The sequence below is a fragment of the Arachis stenosperma genome, chromosome 2 (genome assembly GCF_014773155.1).
Source record: "Arachis stenosperma cultivar V10309 chromosome 2, arast.V10309.gnm1.PFL2, whole genome shotgun sequence".
Lineage (NCBI taxonomy): Eukaryota > Viridiplantae > Streptophyta > Magnoliopsida > Fabales > Fabaceae > Arachis > Arachis stenosperma.
In genome coordinates, this window is record NC_080378.1 from 9,604,354 (window position 1) to 9,627,625 (window position 23,272).

Genomic DNA, 23,272 nt, shown 5'->3' on the forward strand with positions numbered 1-23,272 from the left:
AAAAATATTTGCACACAATTTTTTTATTGTTTAAAGCTGCATATTTTATTTGCTTATATTATATGTATACCTTGTGATCGTATTTGACGATTGATCAAGAGAATTTATAGTTTAGAATTTAGGTTTTGTTTGATTTCTGTTCTAGGATGATAGACACAAGAACAATATTAAAACATAGAAAACAAATCTCTCTCTTTTGATTTTTGTTATAATGAACAGAATTTAAAAAGTGCTTAAGTATCATGTTTAGTTTAAACGACAAAACAAATGACTAAAATAAATTCTTTTTGGTTAAAAAGAAAAAATAAAAATTCTAAATTTCTAACATCCAAATTGCTTGTCATCACAATCATTGTATATGAGCAAATATATTTTTGCTTGTCATCCTAATTGCTCAATTTAAAAAAAAAAAAAACCTTATTTATCCATAGAGGTGCATATCTATTTACTAGATTCTATAAATTGCAAAATGCATCATAATTTATTACTTTATTAACGAAATAAACATTGCCCCAATGTGACATAAGAGTAAATGATTACATGTCTAAAAGACCAGAAATTCAGAATATTATATGACTTAATAGGAATGCACTTCATTCCTGTTATAAAAAAGACCAGAAGGACTACCATTTGGAAGTAATGCTAATCTCACAACATTAGCAGCACCTTCTTCCACCGTATAAAGGCCAGTATTTGCAGTGATATCAGTCTTAATATAACCAGGACAAAGACAATTGATGCAAAAAGTAGGCAACATTTTGGCAAGAATTCTTGTATAGGCATTCATAGCAGCTTTGGACAGAGTGTAGGCACCAAAAGCCGTAGGCCAGCCTTTGTCTTTTAATGACCCTTCTTTGAAATCTTTCATAAACTCCTTTAACACCACATCCACTCTCTCTTCAGTAAGATTTTCAGCATCACTTAACACCCCTTTGCCCCATTTGTTTGATATACGCTGTGTTTAAAATAAATAAGTATTTTTATGGTCATTATTTGTAAAAAAAAAAAATTAGTGAAATATTTTTTTACTACTATTAATTGTAAAAATGGTTGTTTACTATTTTTTATAGTCACTTGTCAAAAAATAAAATTGCTTTAACAGTTAAATAATTGTCAAAAACCATTTTTAATAACAATTCTAATATACCTTAGCTTACCTCTAATATTCCCAAGGAAGATGACACGTTCACAATTGTTGGTGAATCAGATAATTGGAGGAGGGGAAGAAGAGATTCAGTGGTTCTTTTAGAACCGTAATAATTTATTTGCAAACATTCTTCGCCTAATTCATATGTTTCAATCCTTGCTTTTTCTAGTTCTTCTTCAGATAAATCCTGAAGATTAAGAACAGGTCAATCATAATTAATAAGCATTATATATTAGAAGATAAAATATTTATCCGTGCCTAAAGATGCTTACCTGGGGTTTCGATATTACTGAAGGGATTAAATCGTTGTCTGTAATTACAAGTCCATTAATCCCTGCATTGTTAACCTACGAAATGCAACACTTGCAAATCATCGTCAAAATGAGAACCTTGAGAAGTAATCCAATATAATTAGTATATTAATTAAGGGAATGACTTAAGTTTACCAATATACAGTTGAATATTCCTTTTTTTTTCCCCCAAGTTACACCACAATAAAGACCTATATACCAAATTTATTTCCCCATTTTACCCAAAACAATAACATTAACATTATTCGTATGCCAGCCAAACAGCCTTAATTAATATTGTATTCAGATTATGTTTTAATTTTGGTATAGTTAGTCTGTTAGTCTTTTTTATCAAATTTATAACTAAGTTTCTATACTTTTTTATTTTTTTAACAGGATCTCTACATTATTTTTGATTTTATAATTAAGTTATTGTATGTCAAAAATATTAAAATTAATAAAATATTTTTCTCATAAAACATGTGATATGTTATTAATTCTAAATACATTTAATTTTGTGAAAAAATATTCAGTTAATTTTAATATTTTTTACATTAAAAAAATCTAGTTATAAAATTAAAAATAATGTATAAATCTAATTAAAAAAATATAAAAATTTAATTAAAAATTTGGTAAAATTATAAGAACTAACCTAATTAAACTTTTAATTAAAAAAAACGCGTGTTGGTTATTAAGAAAATACCGATGATATTTACTAAAAATGGTGAAAGGGTAGGGAAATTGTTACCAGAATATCAAGTTTGCCAAATTTGGATTTGATGAAATCTGCAAGAGAAGCAACACTTGCAGGATCAGCAACATCAAGCTGGTGAAAGAGCACAAAATCAGAGAGATCTTTAAGGGTTTCCAAAGCATGAAGGCCTCTCTTCTCATCTCTTGAAGTCAACACAACCTTCACTCCATTTGAAGCCAATTGCCTTACTACCTCCAATCCAATTCCTTTGTTTGCTCCAGTCACAACTGCATACCTGCTTATCAACTCAAATCACACTCTACCTTTCAGTATTTTTTTATTCTTAGAATTTTATAAAAAAATTAAAACTGAAAAAAAATAAGTATTTATTTAATTTCTGTATTTTGTTAAGATGGTGAAAATAAAAGTTCTAAAAATAATATATTTAAAATAAACAAATAAAAGTCTCTATCGGGTCATAACCGGTTAATACTTTCTATTTTTTTAAAAATTTTTCATATTCATTTCATTAATTTAAAATCATTAGACATAGTACTTTTCATATTTATCTTTTTCTTAATCTAATTTTTTTACAATAATCTTTTATAGAATCTATTCTTTTTTTTCTAATAATAATTGTAAGGCTGCACACGGATCGGATCGGATCAGATATAGTCTAAAATTCTATCTGATTCGCACTGTACTTATCGGATCGGATCGAATACAATATCCGCAATTTTTAGGTCGAATCTGATCCGATCCGATCCGCAAACGGATATCGGGTATATCCGCATAATTAAAAAAAACTATTTTAATATTCTGTTTGATTATATTTACAAAAAAAAAATCCAGAAAATTCATTTTTTATCTGTTTAAACCTATCTACTCCTAAAATATTATCAATAATAGTTCTCTTGAATAACAAAAACAAAATAATAACACAAGATTTAAGTTTAATTATTCTAAGTTGAAGTACAACATAAAAAATTAAAAACAAAATATCATAAAATTCATAAAATAACACACTAAAATTCATATCACATTAGGATTTACTTTCTTAAACTATGCTATTTATATGTGATTGCGAATATGCAGATTTGCGGATCGGATCCGTGGATATTACTACCGAATCCGCAATCCGATCCGACCATAGTGCAGATCGGATTCGATCCGATCTGATCTAATAACTCTGCAGATCGGATAATATCCGCAAAATTCGAATCGGATACGGATAATTACCGCAGATATTATCCGATTCATGTGCAGTCCTAAATAATTGTACAATAAATTACAATATCAAATACTAAAAGAAAATATAATAAAATACAAAATAATTCATCAAACATATAACTTGCAAAAAAATAATACCAAAGAAAAAAAATAATGGGTTTACAACACAAAACAATCATCAAACATGTAATATATAAGAAAAAAATAAAATAATTGACTGCAATAAGAAACTATACCTAGCAAGTTTAAAGGAAAAAAAAAAAGCGAAAAGCATTGTAATCTAATTTGTAATTAGGAGATACTACCTAGCAATTTTTTGTTGCAAAATTAGTTAAAGGATAATAGATAATGGATAAAATAAGAAACATAAAGCAATCATATATACCTATACCTTTATATATATAAACTATGTTATTGAAAGTTTCAAGAAGGTGGTGTACTTCACCTTTGTGGAGCTTCTTCCATCTTCAGTTTGAAACTGAACAAGGCTTATATTATTAGCTTAACTTCTCTTTAGAATGAATGAAAAAATGATATTTTAATATTTAGCCATTTTTCAATGATAATTTCTCATAAAGCTAGCTCTGAGTGTTTTTTTTTAGTGCGTGTATATATAGACTTTGGAGATTAATCTCGTCCATCTTATATAACTTTAAATAATATAAAATATATAGCAGATATTTATAAACAGACGGGCCACATTCTATGGCTCATTTTTTTCCAAATGGGAAAAAACACGGTGTAACATCATGAAATGGACGTTTGGCAAAAATATTCAATGTATTTTGAGTTTGTAAAAATTTTTTTTGTTTTTGAAATTCACCAAACGAGGCTGTGTTTTGAGTTTTCCTCTTATTTTTTTTATTTTGTTTCTAGCCAAATGTAGGTTGTATTTTTTGTGAAGGTTTTTTAAACTGTGTTTTTTAGGGTGTCAAAAACCTTTTTTAAAGACAACAAAACGTAAGTTGTATTTTAGGAGTGATAAAAGGTTTTTTTTGAATGGCTCAAAATGCAGGTTGTATTTTGCATAAATAATAATATTTTAATCGAGAGTCTTGTCTATAAATATATTTCGCAGCTTCATCCTTCCGCACCTCTCCTCTTACTCTTTCTTGTATATAGTTTAGAGTTGAGTTTTTTTGGCAATTATTAGTTGTGCCAAAAAAATCGGGTTAGATGAGGTTGTGGTTATGGAAGGTATTGTAAATTTGCGAGTGTATTATAACGGTGAGATTATATGAAACACAAACGAAGAAGTGATTTTTGTTTGTGAATGTCTGTTATCGTTTGCTATTCCATGCACCATGAGTTTTATAGAGTTGCAAAATGGCCTTTGTGATAACATATAAAGTCACATTTTGAAAAGGGTGAGCAATATTTTATACAGAAATTCTGTACCAATATTTGGTGGGCTGATACAGTTTCAAATAATGCCCATTACTGACATGCAAGTATGCAACACATGTTCTGTATTTATCAACAAACTCGTTTTCACGTGCCGATGATAAAGTTGTACGTTGAGTTTGAATCGCGTACAGGAATGGATGTGGTTGGCGAGGATGTCAACGTTGATGAACTCGAGGATATAGATTGGGAAGAAGTAGATAACAACGACAGTGAAGAGGATTTTAAAGTCAAATATGAAGTCGATGACGAAAACGGACGCAGACTTGGCAGGAAATCCGGCGGTACAAAATGAGGCAGATGCGATTGTAAGTCAGCACCCCTTGGCGTTCCGTCTTTTATGCGGATTCTGGATCTCGAAACTATGCATGCCCTAGAATTTTCTGAGTATGCGAATATCAGTATGTTATCTTATGGTTATTAATTAAAGTTACGACTACCAATAATTTTATTTGCATTGTACTAACAGTGGTTCGTTTGTCGTAGGTGAAAGCAATGTTGCGGCGGAAGATGGCGAGTTTAGTGTCGGAATGGAATTTGGTTTCAGAGAGTCGGTGATATCTGCAATCAAAAGTTACACTATCTCTAGAGGAGTTGATTATACTGTGTATGAGTTTGAGCCGCAAACATTCTATGCGAAATGCAAGGGTTATGGTGCAGGGTGTGATTGGCTTATCTGAGCTAGTTTGATTCGAAAGAAGGGTTGTTGGGAGATTAGGAGATACAATGGCAAACACACGTGCACCATGGAGACGATTTCACAAGATCATGCCAAGTTAGACTCAAACACAATTACAGATGCCATTAGGCCGTTGATTGAAGCAGACTTGTCGATAAAGGTGAATCTATTATTGCAGAAATTCACTCCAGGTTCAACTACGCTGTAAGTTACCGCAAGGCTTGGTTGGCAAAGCAGAAAGCTGTCGCAAAAATTTTCGGTGATTGGGAAGTTCCTTACCAGACTCTGCCAGTATGGTTGAAAGCAATGACTGCGAAGATGCTAAGGTCTCGTGTTCAAATAAAAACACTCCCCATTTACCATTAGAGTGACGAGGTTCAAGGTGTAAGAGTTCTCCATCGCGTTTTTTGGAGCTTCAATCCGTGTATTGTTGCATTCAGACACTGCAAGCCACTGGTACAGGTTGATGGCACACACCTGTACGGAAAATATAAAGGTGCACTTCTAGTTGCGATTGCACAAGATGGGAACCAAAGCATTGTGCCCATTGCATTTGCGATAGTCGAGGGTGAGACGGCAGACACATGGGAGTTTTTCCTAACCAATTTGCGGAAATATATTATTACCATTGATGGCGTGGGCATTATTTCTGACCACCATAACTCCATCGACGCTGCAATGGCTCGCAGTAACGGTGCATGGTCACCACCACATGTACTGCATCAGGCACTTCGGGTCCAACTTCTTAAGGAGGTTCAAGGCTCCGTATTTGCATAAACTCATGGTTAACATGGGTATTTCATTTTGCTATTATGGTCCTATTCATAGTAATTTCGTGGTATCTGCTTATAATTAAATGATTTGTTCCACAGGCTATTCTAGGACGGAACATAAGTACAACAAAAACTATCAGAGGCTAAAAGAGCGGGGTGAGGCATATACTCAATGGTGCGATGACATCGGTCTTCAGAGATGGTTGTTGGCATTCGACGGGGGTCATCGTTGGAGACATATGACGACAAATTTGGTAGAGTGCATAAAGTCTGTCCTGAAGGGTGCACGCAACCTTCCTGTGACTGCCATTGTTAGGTCTACTTTTTATCGACTGAACGAATTGTTTACTCGGAAAAGCGCCGAGGCTCATGAGTGTGTCCGCAACAGATTCGCGTATTTAGAATTTGCCACGAAGAGAGTCAAAGAAAGCTTTTAACGTGTAGGAAACATTGTGGTCAATCGGTTCGAGCGGCGCAATGAAATGTTTGAGGTTTGTGAAATGCAAGATGGTTCCATTTACACTGTTAACCTTGCGCAACGACACTGCGCATGTGGCCATTTCCAGGTCGAGTGACTCCTATGTTGCCACGTTCTTGCATGTTGCGCTAACCAGCATCTTGATTGGCAAGTATATGTGCATGACATTTACAAGATGTCTGAAATTTGCAAGGTGTACAGAGGCGAGTTTGTTCCAATGGGTGACCCATCTATGTGTGATAGATATGAAGGAGTGAAGGTGACCACCAACTGGACATTGAGGCATGCGACAAAAGGAAGACCGAAGTCAACCCGCTACTTGAATGAGATGAATTCGCAAGATATGTGTGGTCCTCACCGATGTACTATATGTGGACGAGAGGGACATAGTCATAGCTGATGTCCTCAGCGCGCAAGTCCAAGCTCCACTGGAGGTCATTAGTGGTTAAACTAGTGTGTAAGATTTTTATGTTATTGCGCAGTTTATGTATGTATGCGTTAAACACTAAATAATAACTAAATATTCAGATTAAAAGTGCAACAAGATAATCTCAAACAGAGTTATACGAGAACAAAACTAAATACAGAATAAGAATACGAGAACAAACAGAATCATCTAAATATACAATACGAGATACAATACTGAATACAAGATACAACAATGAAAACAAAGCTAAACTCAACAAGTACAAGATCAACTGCAACATATTACTTCTTTGGCGCCTTTTTCGAATACAAGGATGGGGTATATGTGCCCGGTGGCGCAGTCTATATCCGTAAATTATACGAATGACCTTGAGACACACTGGCATCCAGACCACCGCCAACGTCAACAGGACCACCGACATTTGGCATGCTCGCACCGCCAGTGTTGTACAAACCGGAACCACTCATCTCCGGAGCACTCGCTCCACCATAATCATACCAGTGCTGAAGGTCAAGTCCCAAAAATCCCTCTTCTTACTGCAGGTCTTCATTCAAATCGAACAACAAGATGATCTACATGACCCGACGATCGATCCATGTCGAAGTCATTGGCATGACCTGATGTGGCGTGACAACCAGCTGACTGCTGAGAAGGAGTAGGCCCTTCCTGCTCTGGCGTCAAAAATAGAAATATAGGACATTTTTTAAATATGTTTTTAGTCCCTATAAAATATAAATATAGGACATTTTTTAATATTAGACACACACATGGAAACATTTTTGCTGTTGTTCCTTATAAGTACTTTTGAATATACAATTTAGTTTTTAAAATATTGCCAATTTCACTTTTGGTCCTTACAAATATTTTTTAGTTTTATTTTTCACTTATTATTAGATCTAAGTGGTGGGAGCAAAAAATCTAATAAAGAGAAGATGGACCAAAATAAATATAAAAAATTGTAGACGGGAAAATAAAATCATATTTACACCTAGAAAACTGTTTTTTGGTAATTCTTAAGTTAAAGCTCTTTATGTGAAGAACATACTTGAGAATACTACTACCAAACAATTTAAGGAACTGTTCTCTCGTCATGGAGAAGTAACAAAAGTAGTCATGCCACCTAGCAAAGCCGGAGGGAAGCATGTTTTGGTTTCATCTATTATGCAGAGAGGTCAAGTGCATTAAAGGCCGTAAAAGATTCGGAGAAATACAAAATTATGGTACTTCTTTATGATTCAAAGTTATAAATTGGGTTCTGTCTGACTTATATGTTAAAACATACACCTCTTTGTGATGGTTTGGAACTTCAGGTCAATTGCTCGAGGTTGTTCTTGCCAAACCTCAAGCTGAGAAAAAACCTGATACGGGTTACGGCTACAATCCTGGACTTGCACATCTTGGGTTTGGTGGTGCCTTTGCTGGAAATCCGTATGGCTCGGTAATAGGTGCTGCAGGAGCTGGATATGGTGTTGCTCCTAGCTGGATGGTTCTGATGGTATTGCCAAATGGCAAAATCGGCTATGTCTTGTAAGTTATTACTACTCTTGGACTCATGCGTGTTTGAATTAATACTTAATTGAACTCTCTGTTTTCTGATATTTAATAACAAAAATGTTCATTTTTAATTTTTTAAAAAATTTTGTGAAAATGCTTATTTTCAAGAGTAAATGCTTAAATTAGTCTCTTAAATTTTGCACACGAGTCAAATTTTGTAGAAATCTTTTAGTGTAGCAGAAATGTTTACAAAAATATATTAACTATATCTTGTGCTATCATTTTGTCAAATTGATGCTTAAGTATTTTAGGAAAGAAAATTGATGCTCTCTAGCTTTTATTACTTTTTTGGGCAAGGTAAATTTATGCTATACCTTAAAGTTGAAAGAGAAGTAACAATTGTGTGTTTTGTGCAGAGAACAGGGAGATGGGGTTGCTTTCTACTCTATTACCACATGAAGTTTGCATTTCTTGTTTCGCTACAATTTCCTACTATTAATATAAGCTTAATCAAACGTCTGCACATTACTGCTTTCCTTGCCGTATTTTCAAAGAATTTGCTTCGTTCGTTAGTTAGTTAGTTAATACTATCTTTTTTAGCTCTTGAGCAGGATATATTGTATTATGCTATTTTACTTCTCTTTTAGCTGTCCTCTTCCACGGGATAACATTTCCGGTGTATTGGGTAGTAATAAATTAACAAAACCACATGGTGCTTGTTGAACAGGGTGCAAAACAACTCTATACCGATCATTTGCGTCCATTCCTGTTGAGGCATCAAGCTAGACTTGATTAAGTTGTCGATGTTGTGTATGGTGAAATGGTAAAAATCTATTTGTTAATTTTGTTATCATTTGAATTTGGAAATGCATTATTTCTTTTATGTTCTTTTGAAAACAAAAATATGTTTTCCCCTTCCTTTCCACAGAGTAAATCTGTCATTGCACACCAGGTGGAATTCCAACTTGCAAGATCTCTATGGATGAACATTTTAGTGACAGGTATGCATGAAAACTCTGTAACTCTATTTACACCATTTGATCTCCTATTTCAATGCAATACAGCCAATCTGTTGTTTCGAAAGGAACAAAATGGTTAAATGAATGTTAGCATATAGGAGCTATTTTAATTGATTTAATTTTTCTATTTATTGTTCTGTGTTTGTTTAAATTCAGTAGATTTGTTTCGAACTTGTGATTGGAATATGGCAGTTTAGATTTAAGCTCATAGTTTAACTAGGAGTTTCGAAATTGATTGCAGAGTAGGATTTATGTACCCCTACATAGAAAGTGGTCTTGTGGTTTTGATCATCATAATGGATTAATTTTTTTTTCATATAAAAGATATGTTTTAATTTGTTGTTAGTTTTTCGCATAAGAGATCTCTTTGATCATGTTATCTGTATATCCTATTAGCAAAACAAATAGTTAGGAGTATCATTCTACCGATTAGAAGGGAACCAAATCGTATCGAAGGACAAAAGAGGCTGCAGCTTTAGGATTCTGAATCAGACGAAGAGTGATCTGTTTGTTTCTCGTCATTAGACAAGCATCGATGGGATAGTTTTAAAATGCACAAATATTGTAATATGTGTATAATTTTGTCTTAGTTCTGAGCTTTAAATTTATCTGTTTTCTTTTATTTTTTCTTTGTTTCCATCATTGTACATAGGAAATTTACATATTGTATCAAATAAGAACAATGTTCTTGGCTATTAGTTGAACCTGGGAGTGAGATAGAAATATAATTAACTAAAGTAATATACATGCATCATTAGTACCTCACCTAGTTCATGTTTAGATTCATAATGTGTTATAAAAGTATGGGAGAGTATGTATAAAGCCTGTGTGATGCATCTGATTGAGGGTAACTAAGCATGCTTCACATGGCTTATGCTTGCAGTTTTACTTCATTAGTTCTTAGCAAGAGATTTACTATATTGATATTTTTATAAATATATTATTTTATTTTCCAATTAATTTTGTTGTTTTTGCCACAAGTTTAGATTCAATAGATGAAAAATATTAAGATTCATAATATTAAAAAATCTAAAAAAGGCCAAAAAATATATCTTTGAAATTAAACAAAAAAAATCAGTGTTTTTTAAAAGGAAAATCCATTTTTTTAAATTTGTATTAAATTTAGCGGTGGTTTTATAACCGCCGCAAACAGTCCTAAATTAAAAAAACGTACAAACATTGCGGCGGTTTGTAACCGCCAGTAAAAAAAGGTCTAAATCCTAATACTTGTATATCGCGGCAGTTTAAAACTGCTACTAAATTCGTTGCCACAAAATATTGATTCAGCGGCAGTTATACCAGTGGTTGCTAGAAACCGCCGCCAAACCTAATCCTGGCGCCCATAACTAGGACGGTTCGATGAACCGCCGACTTTTGATTTTGCGGCAGTTCAAAATCGCCGCTAATCATAAAAAAAAAACTTCCGTTAGGTAGCGCATCTCTTGTAGTGATAAGTGTATAACTCAAATGAATGAAAAGTTTAGAGAATTAATTTTTAATTAGTTATATACTTAATTTTTTATTATAAATTTTTTCATTTTTATTTTTAGAAGATTTAAAGTTTAGAATTAAAATTAAATATCTAAAATTTAGAATTTAAACTTTAAAATAAAAAGTTAATTTAAAAAAGTTACTGAGATTAATCGAAAAAAAATAACTTTTTAATTAAACTCTAAATGAATGTGTGTCTAGCATCACTTTTTTTATAGATACTTAGTTACATATTTCTTAAGTGAGTAATACCTATTGTTGAAATTGTTCTTTAAGAAGGCATGTGAATGTTGAATTAGCTATTTTATTTGGTAATTAAATCAACTTGCACTGTATCACCGCCATTGGAATTATCATAAATGATGACTAAATAAGCAAATAGTTAGAGTTGCATGAATACAAGAATCAAGAAACAACTAGAATATATGAGTCAAGAGCAACATGATTAATAGTCCAAATATATGCTCTGAAAAGTGTGAAAAAGTCAAAAGAACTAGAGTTCAAATTGAAGAAGGCATGCAAGTGATATATCACAAACTTTTTGCCGCCAACACTTAAGATAATTTATTATATTAGAAAGTACTTTAGTTACAAGTGTAACATAAAATCACTGCCAATAAACATCTATAAATAGGTGGTATCATAATTTTGTAACGTGTGTGTTTCTTGAAATGAAAAATACGATTATATGAAGTTCTTCTTTTTATTATTTTATATGAGTATTGGTGAATTTGAGAGATAAAAAATTTGATAACGTTATTTATGTGAGTGAGTTATCTTGGGACTAACATAGTATAGGTATTTTACTTTCATATTTTCTTAACTTTAATTTTGTCTTTTATAAATAAATATATTTTAAAAGTTAAAATTTATGTTTGTTTAAGCATCGTCTAATCTTCTGATGAAATAGAAAATTACGCTGGCCTAAACTATTCAAGGAATTAATTCATGTTCGAAATTTTAAAAAGGCAAAAACTGAAGGTTATAGTTTTTTTTACTATCGTTTATGTTAAAGACACCAGTCATCTACCAAAATCTAAGGAATGCAATCCTAAACTCTACACCAGTTTAAAGGTTCCGGTGATAACAAAGAAAGATCTTTGTGTTGTATATAAGGATGTCAATGGGGTGGGCCGGGACGGGAGATGCCTCTTTGCTCCCCGTCCCCGCCCCCAGAATTGATTTCCATCCCCGCCCCGATCCCGCCATGGGGATAATTGTCCCCATCCCCATTTTTCGCATTTTTCGTGTTTTTCGCGGATCCCATTTCCCGTCTCCTTATGTTGAACATTTATATGAAAATTATAGTAAAAATTAAAAAAAAAACAAACTATAAAACATTATTACAAACATATCTTATCCAATATTATAAGTCCAGAAATACAACATAACAAATCATAGTCCATAAGGGGGTAAGCACTAAGTAGGAAGAGTGGTCGGTAGCGACTGGTGAGGGGGTATGCTGCTATGGCTGTGACTGTGGATACAATTATGGGGGATTGAGAGTTTTTAACTTCTCTAGAGAGTTGGGGCTTCGAAACGGCATTAAGTGGAGTAGTAGGAAAGAATGAAAGACATTCAATAAGGTAGGGTTAGGGTTTTCAATAGGTGAAATTATTAAAAAGTCCCTATATTAGAAATAAATTTAGGGTATTTAAATAAACTCAAGAATTCGGAAAATTATCGGGGATGGGGCGGGGATCCTTGCTCGGGTCTCCGTGCCTGTCTTGTTGGGGAATTTTAATCCCCATCCCCATCTCCACAGAAAAAATTTCTCGCCTTCGAGTCCCCATTCGAGACAGTCCTCACAGAAATTTTTGCACTTCGAAAAATTTTGACATCCCTAGTTATATAGAATCGGATCAGATATAAATATACACATCATTGTAATTAGTTGATATTCTAATTGATTTTCTATATTTTTTTCTCTCTTAATTATATCAACAATGAATAATATAATAAGTTCGTTGTTTCAAACTATGTATTTTCCATGACAAAAACTAAATCATGGTCACTACCACCATTACCATTAAGTGCCACACTTAACTTAACTAAGTTAATTAAGTTAGTCGAATAGTCAATTCATTTATTTATAAAAATAAGTATCTGTAATTTAATGATTTCTATCTTATATATATAACAATTTATTAATCAATAAATAATTTTTTAAATAAAATTTAAATTTACAACAGATTCATCGTTCACTTATCAAATTAAAAATATTATCAGAAATTAAAATTATTTACTAATTTTTACAAGACGCGACATATATCATCGATCATCATTATTCTTAATTGTCCCATTACTTTATTAAGAATACACAACATATCATGTAACTAATGTCATGAATGATCAATAAATATCACCAGAAGCAATTTTCGTGTTGGTTGAAATCTTAAAATACCTACATAACAATATCACACAAGCATAAGTTATTACACCAATGCATATATAATATTACATTCCCTCTATTCTTTCTTATTTGTATCAATATTATTAATCCAAAGACATAAAATTAAAAGTCCATAATACCTTGAATAATTAATAGAAAGAGATTTCACTCCGATCATAAAAGAAGCCAGAAGGACTACCATTTGGAAGTAGTGCCAACCTCACGGGACTAGCAGCACCTTCTTCCACAGTTATGAAGCCAGTATTTGAAGTCATATCAGTTTTAACATAACCAGGACACACACTATTGATGCAAAATGTAGGGAACTTCTTAGCAAGAATTCTTGTATATGCATTCAAAGCAGCTTTGGAGAGAACGTAAGCACTAATAGCCTTAGGCCATCCTTTACTTTCTAATCTCCCTTCTTTGAAATCTTCTAGAAACTCATTCAATACCATATCTATTTTCTCTTCTGTAAGGTTATCAGCGTCATTGAACACCCCTTTAGCCCATTCATTTAATACACACTAAATTCAGAAAAAAGAAAAATATAATATCAGGTCATGATATAACATATACAACTATATGAAGGAAACCACTCTTTTATTTATTAAATAATAATAATAATGAATATGATATTAGTTAAAACAATAAGTACTTTGTATTCTAACTAAGAAATTTTAGATTTAAATTTATCTAAATAACAATAATGTATTTTTTATGAATTATATATAATAAAATTAAGAGTTTAATTTTTATACACTTTATACGGCTGTACTCTTAGATGACTATTCATATGATCAATGTAAAAAGTAATTATTTTTACTAATATGACGTTAGGGAGCCACTCACATAAAGACGCTTAAAATGTCTTTTTTTAAAGACGTTTTTTAATAATTAGAATTTAATCTATATAATCGATCAAACTGTATTATTTTTGTCAAAATTAGACCAAACAAACTGATTTGACCGAAAAATCGATAAATCAAATCTTGAATCGATCTAAATTAATATTCTTTTTTATAGAAAATGGCTATAATATTCTTATTATAAAAAATGACTAAAATATTCTTATTATATATATTAATTTTGAAAATTCTAAATTCTAATTCAATGATGACATAGAGAGAAGAAAAAAATTAGAATTTAGAATTTTTGAAATATATAATAGAAATATTTTAAGTCATTTTTCATAATAGGAGTATTATAGTCATTTTTTAAAAAATATTAATTTAAATTGGTTCAAGATTTGGTTTATCGATTTTTTGATCAAACCGATTTATTTCGTCTAGTTTTGACAAAAATAATAGAGTTTAATCGATTATATAGGTTGAATTTTAATTATTAAAAAAACATGTTTAAAAGAAGACATTTTAAACGTTTTTATGTAAGTGATTCCCATTACTTTGTGTAATTAGATGTGTACATGTAAAACAGTTTTCTTCTGATAGTGCATCAAAATCAATTTCTAAAATTAATAGTGTTTTTTAAAAAAATTAGGCATCAGCTTTTGTGCGCTACCCTCTCATAGTACCTTTTTGTTCTAAATGATTTTGATTTACTCACAAGTTATACAAAATTTAAACAAACAAAAAGTAATTTAAAATATTTAATAACTTAAATTAATAGGTAATAAACGTACCTTTAACTGTCCCAAAAAAGATGATACATTCACGATTCTTGGTGAATCGGATAACTGGAGAAGGGAAAGAAGAGATTCGGATGTTCTTTTAGCACCATAATAATTTATTTGCAAGCAATCTTGTGCTAATTCATATGTTTGACTCCTTGCCTTTTCTATTTCATCGTCAGATAATTCCTACAAATAAAGAATAATATTAATAATAACTCAATAATAATAATAATCATAATCAAACATTATACTTGAAGCTGTATTATTTAATTTGTTTATTAGAAAAAAATGTTTAATAAACAAAAAAATAAACTAAAAATAATTAAAATTATTTTATTTAATATTTATTAATTTTAACAATAATTAATAAATATTAAATAAAATAATTTTTTTTATCTCTTTAACATTAGCATTAGAAAAATGAGAGACGCTTCATAATTTGATATGCGTGCTTACCTCGCCTTTCAGTATTAATGAAGGGAGTAAATCAGTGTCTTTAATCACAACTCCACTAACCCCTGCATTGTTAACCTACAAAATGTTGAAAGGTATCAAGACCATCAATTATTACAGATATTGAACCTGGCCTAATGTAGAAACTTTTTTTTTTTCAACTTTCAATTATTAGTCTCACGAAACACTCCTAACAAAACAATCCAAAGCAAAAATCATTCAGATTTGCCAGCAAGAATGGGATCCACAGCTGCTGCCGTGACCAATCAGATTGTTACAACTCTATTCAATTAGATCTATATCTTATAAAATAAAAAATAATAATACAAAAATTTTAGCCAAATATTTCAATTTTTAATAAATTTTAATTACTAAAATTAAAGTAAAGTAGTCACCGAAAAAACAGTTAAGTCACCAAAAAAAAAAAGTAAAGTCGTGTGGTTCACACAAAAGTTGATTATTAGTAAAGTAGTGAAGACCACCAAGCCATATCCATCTATTGAGAAAAAATCTTAAACAGTCTTTTTGATAATTATCTCAAAAAATTTGATAATTATCTCAAAAGATAACAAAATTTTTTATGAAAAAAAAATACGCAACTTAGTCTTTGAGATTTATTTATATAGAATTAATTAATTTTTGTGTTAAAAATAGTCAATATTATTTTTTTTACAAGAATTAATCAATCTAAAAAAAATAAAAATTAAATTGAATATTTTTTTATCAAAAATTTTGTAGTCTTTTAAAGATAATTATCAAGATCGAGTAGAGTATTCCTTCTACCTAAATTATTGCAAGGAAGATCCGTTTCACATCACATTTCTCATCTATATTCCCACGTGTGTACTTTAATTCTTTTTTATATAAATAATTATAAATTTTCGTTTAGCTCTCATTTAAAAATTTTATTTTAATTTTTTATTATAAAATTATTTTTAATCGTTTTTAAAATTTTAATCTAGCTACCTCTATTCTTATATTTCTTCCTAAATTTATATTTAGTGAGTAGTAGTCATAACATATATAAATGACTGATTCAACGATTAGCTCTTTTTATCTACCGTTCTAATCATATCATTTTAGAAAACAAAATATTGCCCTTTTTTTTTGCACTGTGTGCTATTTTCTTTCTGTTTTTTTTTTTTTTTTAGTTAGAAAAAGAAAGACTTAAAATCAAAGTAGCCATGTTATTACCAGAATATCAAGTTTGCCAAATTTGGATTTGATGAAATCTGCAAGAGAAGCAACACTTGCAGGATCAGCAACATCAAGCTGGTGAAAGAACACAAAATCAGAGAGATCTTTAAGGGTTTCCAAAGCATGAAGGCCTCTCTTCTCATCTCTGGATGTCAACACAACCTTCACTCCATTTGAAGCCAATTGCCTTACTATTTCTAATCCAATTCCTTTGTTTGCTCCAGTCACTACTGCATACCTGCTTATCAACTAACTCAACTTACCTTACACCAATAATAATAATAATAATAAGAAAAAATATAGGTAGATAATGAAAATACTAAATAATGTGAATAATGGATATATCGGATGTTCAATTCAATAAGTATGCAGATGATTATATTGATTATTTTTAATCGAATGGTTATTTTTTTATTCGATTTACTCATATACAATTAACAATGGCTGGATGTTCAATTCACTAGGTGTGCGAATGGTTATCCTAATGTTAATGTTTATGAGGTAATTTGAGATAGAGTATTTTTTTACTTTATTGAATCAATTCAAAAATCTATTATTCATATTGTTTACAAAAATCATTGTCTACACATAGCGAAATCCTAATAATAATGAAAGTTGGAAATGTAAGATATTATTAACTGCATATATATGGTGTTGGAAGTTTGAAGCTAGATTAACTTTACCTTTGTGAAGAATCTTCCATCTTAGTTTGATGAACTTTGAGCAGTTAACAGAGAGAGAACAAGGCTTTGCCTTAGCTATCTATATATATAGCACAGCTGTATGTATATATTTTAGCAAGAATTTCAAATTTTTTGAAATGTGTTGTAATAATTTTACTTATTAATTTTAATTATAAAATATATATATATTTATAAGACAATAACACGGATATGCTATATAAATAATAATATAGTTTTAAAATATATATCTATCAAGAAATCAAAATAATTTTACTCCTTGATGTAACAAATGGACACCACTCACTAACCGATAAAAAAAACGATAAAAAAACGGAGTGACTGTGACTGATGGCTGATTTGTCAACGGTAAATATCAGGTTGAGAAATTATATTTGTCTTGTTTGTATATTATATATTATTAAATGTATTTTTTTATTTAGTTATTTGGATTTTTTTTCAATATAAATTATAAAAAATATTTATTTTTCTAAAATTCATTTCTGAACTATATTATTATTTATCGAAATGCACACTTTTTTTTGGTATTTGAACAAATTTGTCGCATTCCACGTGCATTTTGGTAAATAAAGTTTAAAAATGAGTTTTGAAAAAATAAATATTTTTTATAATTTATATTAAAAAAAATCCTGATTATTTTTTTAAAAGATATATTTTAATAATATAATACTTTTTTAAAATTTTAGATGTATGAAATTATAATATCAATATTAACACTACTTTTTATAGTAAGATTGACAAAATTTTATTTTCTTTAATGTTTCAATATTTAAAATAATAATAATCATTGGTGCCATGTGTTAAATCAAATTAAACCATTAATTTAATGCAAAATGAAAGAAACAAAAAAACACACGCTCAGAGAGCACATGCATGCATTTGAAAGGGGATGAGGAGCACAACATTATTATTATTATTATTATTATTATTATTATTATTATTATTATTATTATTATATTCCAATAGAGTTCAAATTCATGCATTCAACAATGGCAGGTGGTAGATTAGTCTCCATCCTCTAATAATAAATAACTATAATGTGAATTGGTTCAAGTGGAGAGTGACACTCGGCATGGCTTAAGCATGGTTCCACATAGTCATAGTCATAGTCATAGTCACAGTCACGTGCATAATTCAATTTGCATTAACCATAGCAAAGTTGGCAACCTAAAACAGTATACCCAAGAATCAATTTATTTTCAGTTTTTTTTTTTCTTCAAACCTATAAAGTTTAGAAAAAATTTTAAGTGTATCGAAACATTAGTATATATTTTTTATAATTTAGATCAACGATTAAAATAACTTAAAACATGGTATTTCTAATATACTTGAAAGTTGAAACTCTTTCTAAAGTTTATAATCTTGCTAATTAATGTAACAAATGGACACCATTCATCTACCAAAAACAGAGGAAGTTGATTCACATCACAAAAAATAAAAATAAATGATACTTGATATCTGATGTTCCACACAACTACACAACATATGTAGTAATAATTTTTTGGTGAATTTTAGCCAACCCTACTCCCTATAATTTATTTAATTATTAAATTATTATTGATAAAATTTAATTGTGTTATTATAATTAATGTTAAATTTACTTTTAAAAACTAAATCACTAAACTAAGGTAAAATTTATTTTACAAATTATAATAATTTTCAAGAAGACTCATTTCGTAATTTTACCAAATTGTTATCACAAAAGAAAAAAATCAAAAGGGTTAAAAAGTTCAAATACAAAAAACAAAATGAAAAAGATAAGGAAGCATATGCTGAAAAGGAAAAACATAGGATAAGAGAAATTGAAACATTTGCATCCCTTGTAATCTCCTGATTTACAAAGGTTGTGCTCTCCTTGTAAATCCATTGATTCTGGATATTGTTCTTTTTTTTTTTATTGGAGATAGTTGTCACTCACCAGTTTCATATATAGGGATGAGGGAGTAAAAAAACCGCTAAACATAAAAATTATACTAATAAAACACCACATCAACATATATCCAACTTAAACTCTACTATATTAAGCATAATCAATTAAGATAATGTAACGGCCTGGCCTAACCTACCTTGGGTCAAACCAACCCAATGAGTACCCGATCCGAGCGGTCGGGCACATGCGACTTACCGCGTGACCCGGACACGCGTCCCTGACAGCTCTCCACTGCAGCTGTGAGGAAGTTTCGAGGAAGATGGGCCTGTCCTTGCGGGGCCCACCTCTGACACGGTATAAATGGGGAAGGACCTGCCCTTCCCCCAAGGTATGTCACTTTTACACCTGTCACATCTCCCACCTGCACACCAACTGACTTGAGCGTCTGAGTGTCTTTGCAGGTGGCACCCCCCCTTTTTTCTCCTTTCCTCCCGTAACGAGAGCTCGACTACTCGGCAGATCCAAGCCCAGCATTTCCACGATCGACGTGTCATCACCCCCATAAAGGATCACCCGACTCGTCCGGCAATCGTCTACCGAACATTGGCGCCGTCTGTGGGGACAACGCTCGAATGGAAGTCGCGCTGGGTCACGGAGACCAAGCTCGAGGAGCCGGAGCGGAGGGGACAGCCTCCGTCGCCTCGCTAAGGGGACGGCGGAGGTCCCCCCGACAACACACAGAACAGCATACAAGGACACGACCCTTCGGGGGAACGGGCGGCGACAGCGCCATAATAATGCAGGAGCTACGCCATAGAGTGCAGAACCTAGAACGACAGTTGGCCGACCGAGAGCAGGACGGACGAACCACCGATCCCAGCTACACCCCATCCCCCGAAAGAGAAGAGGAAGACTCCCACCGGAGCCACCCGCGGCGTACCTCCGCATCCCGAACGGAAGCGGAGAGCACGCGCAAGGAATCACCCATCCCGAGAAGGCGAAATGACACGATCATCTATTCCAGGGGAAGATCAGCTCGCCGAGCCGCGCGTGATCGCGAAGACGGGGACGGGAGATCCGCGAGGACACGACAACCCGTGATAATGGGCGCCACCCCATTCCACCGATCTATCCTCGAAGTCCGGTTGCCGAAACACTTCGACAAACCAACGGACATGAGGTACGACGGAACCCAAGACCCTCTAGAACACCTCACGGCCTTCGAGGCCAGGATGAATCTGGAGGGGGTAGGGGACGAGGTAAGATGCCGCGCCTTCCCGGTAACCTTAGCAGGACCCGCGATCAGGTGGTTTAACGGCCTTCCACAGGGGTCCATCTACAGCTTCTCGGACATAAGCCGCGCGTTCCTGGCCCAGTTTACAACACGAATAGCAAAGGCAAAGCACCCGATCAACCTTCTGGGGGTAACCCAGAGACAAGGAGAGCCGACCAGGAGGTACCTAGATCGGTTCAACGACAAATGCCTTGAAATCGACGGCTTGACCGATTCGGTGGCCAGTCTTTGCTTAACGAACGGCCTCCTCAACGAGAACTTCCGAAAACACCTTACCACGAAACCGGTTTGGACGATGCACGAGATCTAGACGGTAGCCAAAGAGTACATAAATGATGAGGAAGTTAGCCGAGTTGTGGCTGCCAACAAACGGCAGTCCGGCTACAATCAACCCCGGCAGCACGGGAACGGGGATAGGCCAAAGGAGCGAACCAGGGAAGAGGCGCCAAGCAAGACGCCGAGGACATTCCCCCAAGTCGGGAAATTCACCAACTACACCCCACTCACGCTTTCCATCGTAGAAGTATACCAACAAATAGCAGAGAAAGGAATCCTGCCGAAGGCCCGACCACTCAAGGACCGCACTGGGGGGAACAAAAACCTCTATTGCGACTACCACAAAGGTTACGGTCACCTAACGCAGGACTGTTTTGACCTAAAGGATGCACTAGAACAAGCGATAAGGGAAGGCAAACTAGCAGCATTCTCCCACCTTATCAGGGAGCCAAGGAGACGTTATCGCGACGAAGAGGAAGAAGGCAAAACCCGTTCGGCAAAGCGGCGACCAGAGCCAGAAGGCGGAGATCACGGCCTCACTGTGATAAACGTAGTGACGGCCAAAAACACTGCACCTAGATCCAGATCCGCACACAAGAAAGATGCAAAGATACTGTCGATTTCCTCCTCATCGATGCAAAACTCTAAGAAGCCTCCGCTCGTCTCCTTCGGCCCAGAAGACCAATGGTTCAATGACGCCCCGGAGAACCCACCCATGGTCATCACGGCTCGAGTGGGAACCGGCCTCGTCAAACGCATCCTTGTTGATACGGGGGCGGACTCGAACATCATGTTCCGCAATGTATTCGACGCATTGGGACTAAAGGACGCCGATCTGACGACTCACCAACACGGGGTCATTGGGCTAGGGGATCATTTCATTAAGCCAGACGGAGTAATATCCCTGCCAATCTCATTGGGGCAATCCCAGGGTCGAAGATCGGCGATGGCCGAGTTCGTGATCCTCCGAGACTCGACCGCCTATAACATCATCTTGGGAAGGAAGACGATCAACGACTTCGAGGCCATAATTAACACAAAGCTACTAGTCATGAAGTTTGTTACCGATGACGGATCTATAGGGTCCATAAGAGGAGACCTCGAGACGGCGGTCGTTTGCGACAATGCCAGCCTCTCCTTAAGAAAGAAGTCCAAGGAGGTGTCCGACGTGTTCCTGGCCGACCTAGATGCCAGGGTAGACGACAAACCCAGACCGGAACCAGAAGGAGATCTGGAGAAGTTCATGTTCGGCGACAAAGAGGAAAGATTCACGTTCGTCAACAAGAACCTCCCGCGCGAGCTAAAGGAGCCCTTGGTCGAAATGATAAGAGCCAACAGAGACTTGTTCGCCTGGACACCGGCCGACATGCCAGGCATAGACCCGAAAGTCATGTCGCATCATTTAGCCGTCAAGGCGGAAGCGCGTCCAGTAGCCCAACGTAGGAGAAAAATGTCGGCGGAGAGGGCAGAGGAGGTGGCCAAGCAGACGGCCAGCCTCCTTGAGGCAGGCTTTATACGAGAAGTAGACTACTCGACATGGCTCTCGAATGTAGTCCTGGTGAAAAAGCACAACGGCAAGTGGAGAATGTGCGTAGACTACTCTGACCTCAACAAAGCTTGTCCGAAGGATTGCTTCCCCCTCCCTAACATAGACGCACTCGTCGATGCCGCGGCGGGATACCGGTATCTGAGCTTTATGGACGCCTACTCCGGTTACAACCAGATACCGATGCACCGTCCTGACGAAGACAAGACGGCGTTCATAACGCCGGGAGGAACCTTCTGCTACAAGGTAATGCCATTCGGCCTGAAAAATGCGGGGGCAACGTACCAAAGGCTAATGAATAGGATATTCCACGACCTCATAGGAAAGACAGTTGAAGTCTACGTGGACGACATCCTCGCCAAAACGACACGACCTGACGATCTCCTAAACGATCTGGCGAGTGTCTTTGCGTCCCTCCGACGACATGGCATGAGGCTGAACCCCCTCAAGTGTGCTTTCGCCATGGAAGCGGGGAAATTCCTCAGATTCATGATAACCCAAAGAGGGGTAGAAGCCAACCCGGAGAAGTGCCAAGCGATACTCCAAATGAAGAGCCCGGGCGGTATAAAGGACGTCCAAAGGTTGGCAGGACGGCTGGCCTCATTATCACGGTTTCTCGGAGCATCGGCAACAAAGGCCTCACCGTTCTTTAACCTCATGAAGAAAGGAATAGCGTTCGAATGGACACCCGCATGCGAGGACGCCTTTCAGCACTTTAAGGAAATCCTGGCGGCACCCCCGGTCCTCGGGAAGCCAAAGGATGGGGAACCGTTATACCTTTATC

General features: G+C 34.4%; 2 protein-coding genes and 1 pseudogene across 4 annotated transcripts; 1 reads left to right on the plus strand and 2 right to left on the minus strand.

The window, feature by feature from the left end:
- Positions 1-462: 462 nt before the first annotated feature.
- Positions 463-4,007, minus strand: LOC130961521 ((+)-neomenthol dehydrogenase-like). Its single transcript, XM_057887454.1, has 5 exons — positions 3,807-4,007; positions 2,186-2,426; positions 1,420-1,494; positions 1,158-1,334; positions 463-955 (listed from the first exon to the last, which is right to left on the minus strand). Exons 1-5 carry the CDS (start codon positions 3,824-3,826, stop codon positions 578-580), a joined length of 891 nt encoding a protein of 296 aa, XP_057743437.1. The 5' UTR covers positions 3,827-4,007; the 3' UTR covers positions 463-577.
- Positions 4,008-7,435: 3,428 nt separating this feature from the next.
- LOC130962508 (heterogeneous nuclear ribonucleoprotein Q-like) lies at positions 7,436-8,653 on the plus strand (annotated as a pseudogene).
- Positions 8,654-12,440: 3,787 nt separating this feature from the next.
- Positions 12,441-17,708, minus strand: LOC130961337 ((+)-neomenthol dehydrogenase-like). Of its 3 annotated transcripts, none has more exons than XM_057887167.1 (6): positions 17,485-17,708; positions 16,799-17,039; positions 15,608-15,682; positions 15,161-15,337; positions 13,659-14,045; positions 12,441-12,969 (listed from the first exon to the last, which is right to left on the minus strand). In XM_057887167.1, exons 1-5 carry the CDS (start codon positions 17,502-17,504, stop codon positions 13,668-13,670), a joined length of 891 nt encoding a protein of 296 aa, XP_057743150.1. In that variant the 5' UTR covers positions 17,505-17,708; the 3' UTR covers positions 12,441-12,969; positions 13,659-13,667. The 3 variants fall into 3 exon arrangements, with proteins under 3 accessions (XP_057743150.1, XP_057743149.1, XP_057743148.1); XM_057887166.1 differs by lacking the exon at positions 12,441-12,969 and adding an exon at positions 13,332-13,530; XM_057887165.1 differs by lacking the exon at positions 12,441-12,969 and having other exon boundaries at positions 13,332-14,045.
- Positions 17,709-23,272: the final 5,564 nt, after the last annotated feature.

Coding starts and splice junctions, on each gene's coding strand:
- LOC130961521 (XM_057887454.1), bottom strand. CDS start 3,826: ATGGAAGAAGCTCCACAAAG. Junction 2,427..3,806: donor ATGGAAGAAGCTCCACAAAG/GTGAAGTACACC, acceptor GTTGATAAGCAG/GTATGCAGTTGTGACTGGAG. Junction 956..1,157: donor CTTCCTTGGGAATATTAGAG/GTAAGCTAAGGT, acceptor TTTTAAACACAG/CGTATATCAAACAAATGGGG.
- LOC130961337 (XM_057887167.1), bottom strand. CDS start 17,504: ATGGAAGATTCTTCACAAAG. Junction 15,683..16,798: donor TTGGCAAACTTGATATTCTG/GTAATAACATGG, acceptor AACATTTTGTAG/GTTAACAATGCAGGGGTTAG. Junction 15,338..15,607: donor CATTAATACTGAAAGGCGAG/GTAAGCACGCAT, acceptor CTTTATTTGTAG/GAATTATCTGACGATGAAAT.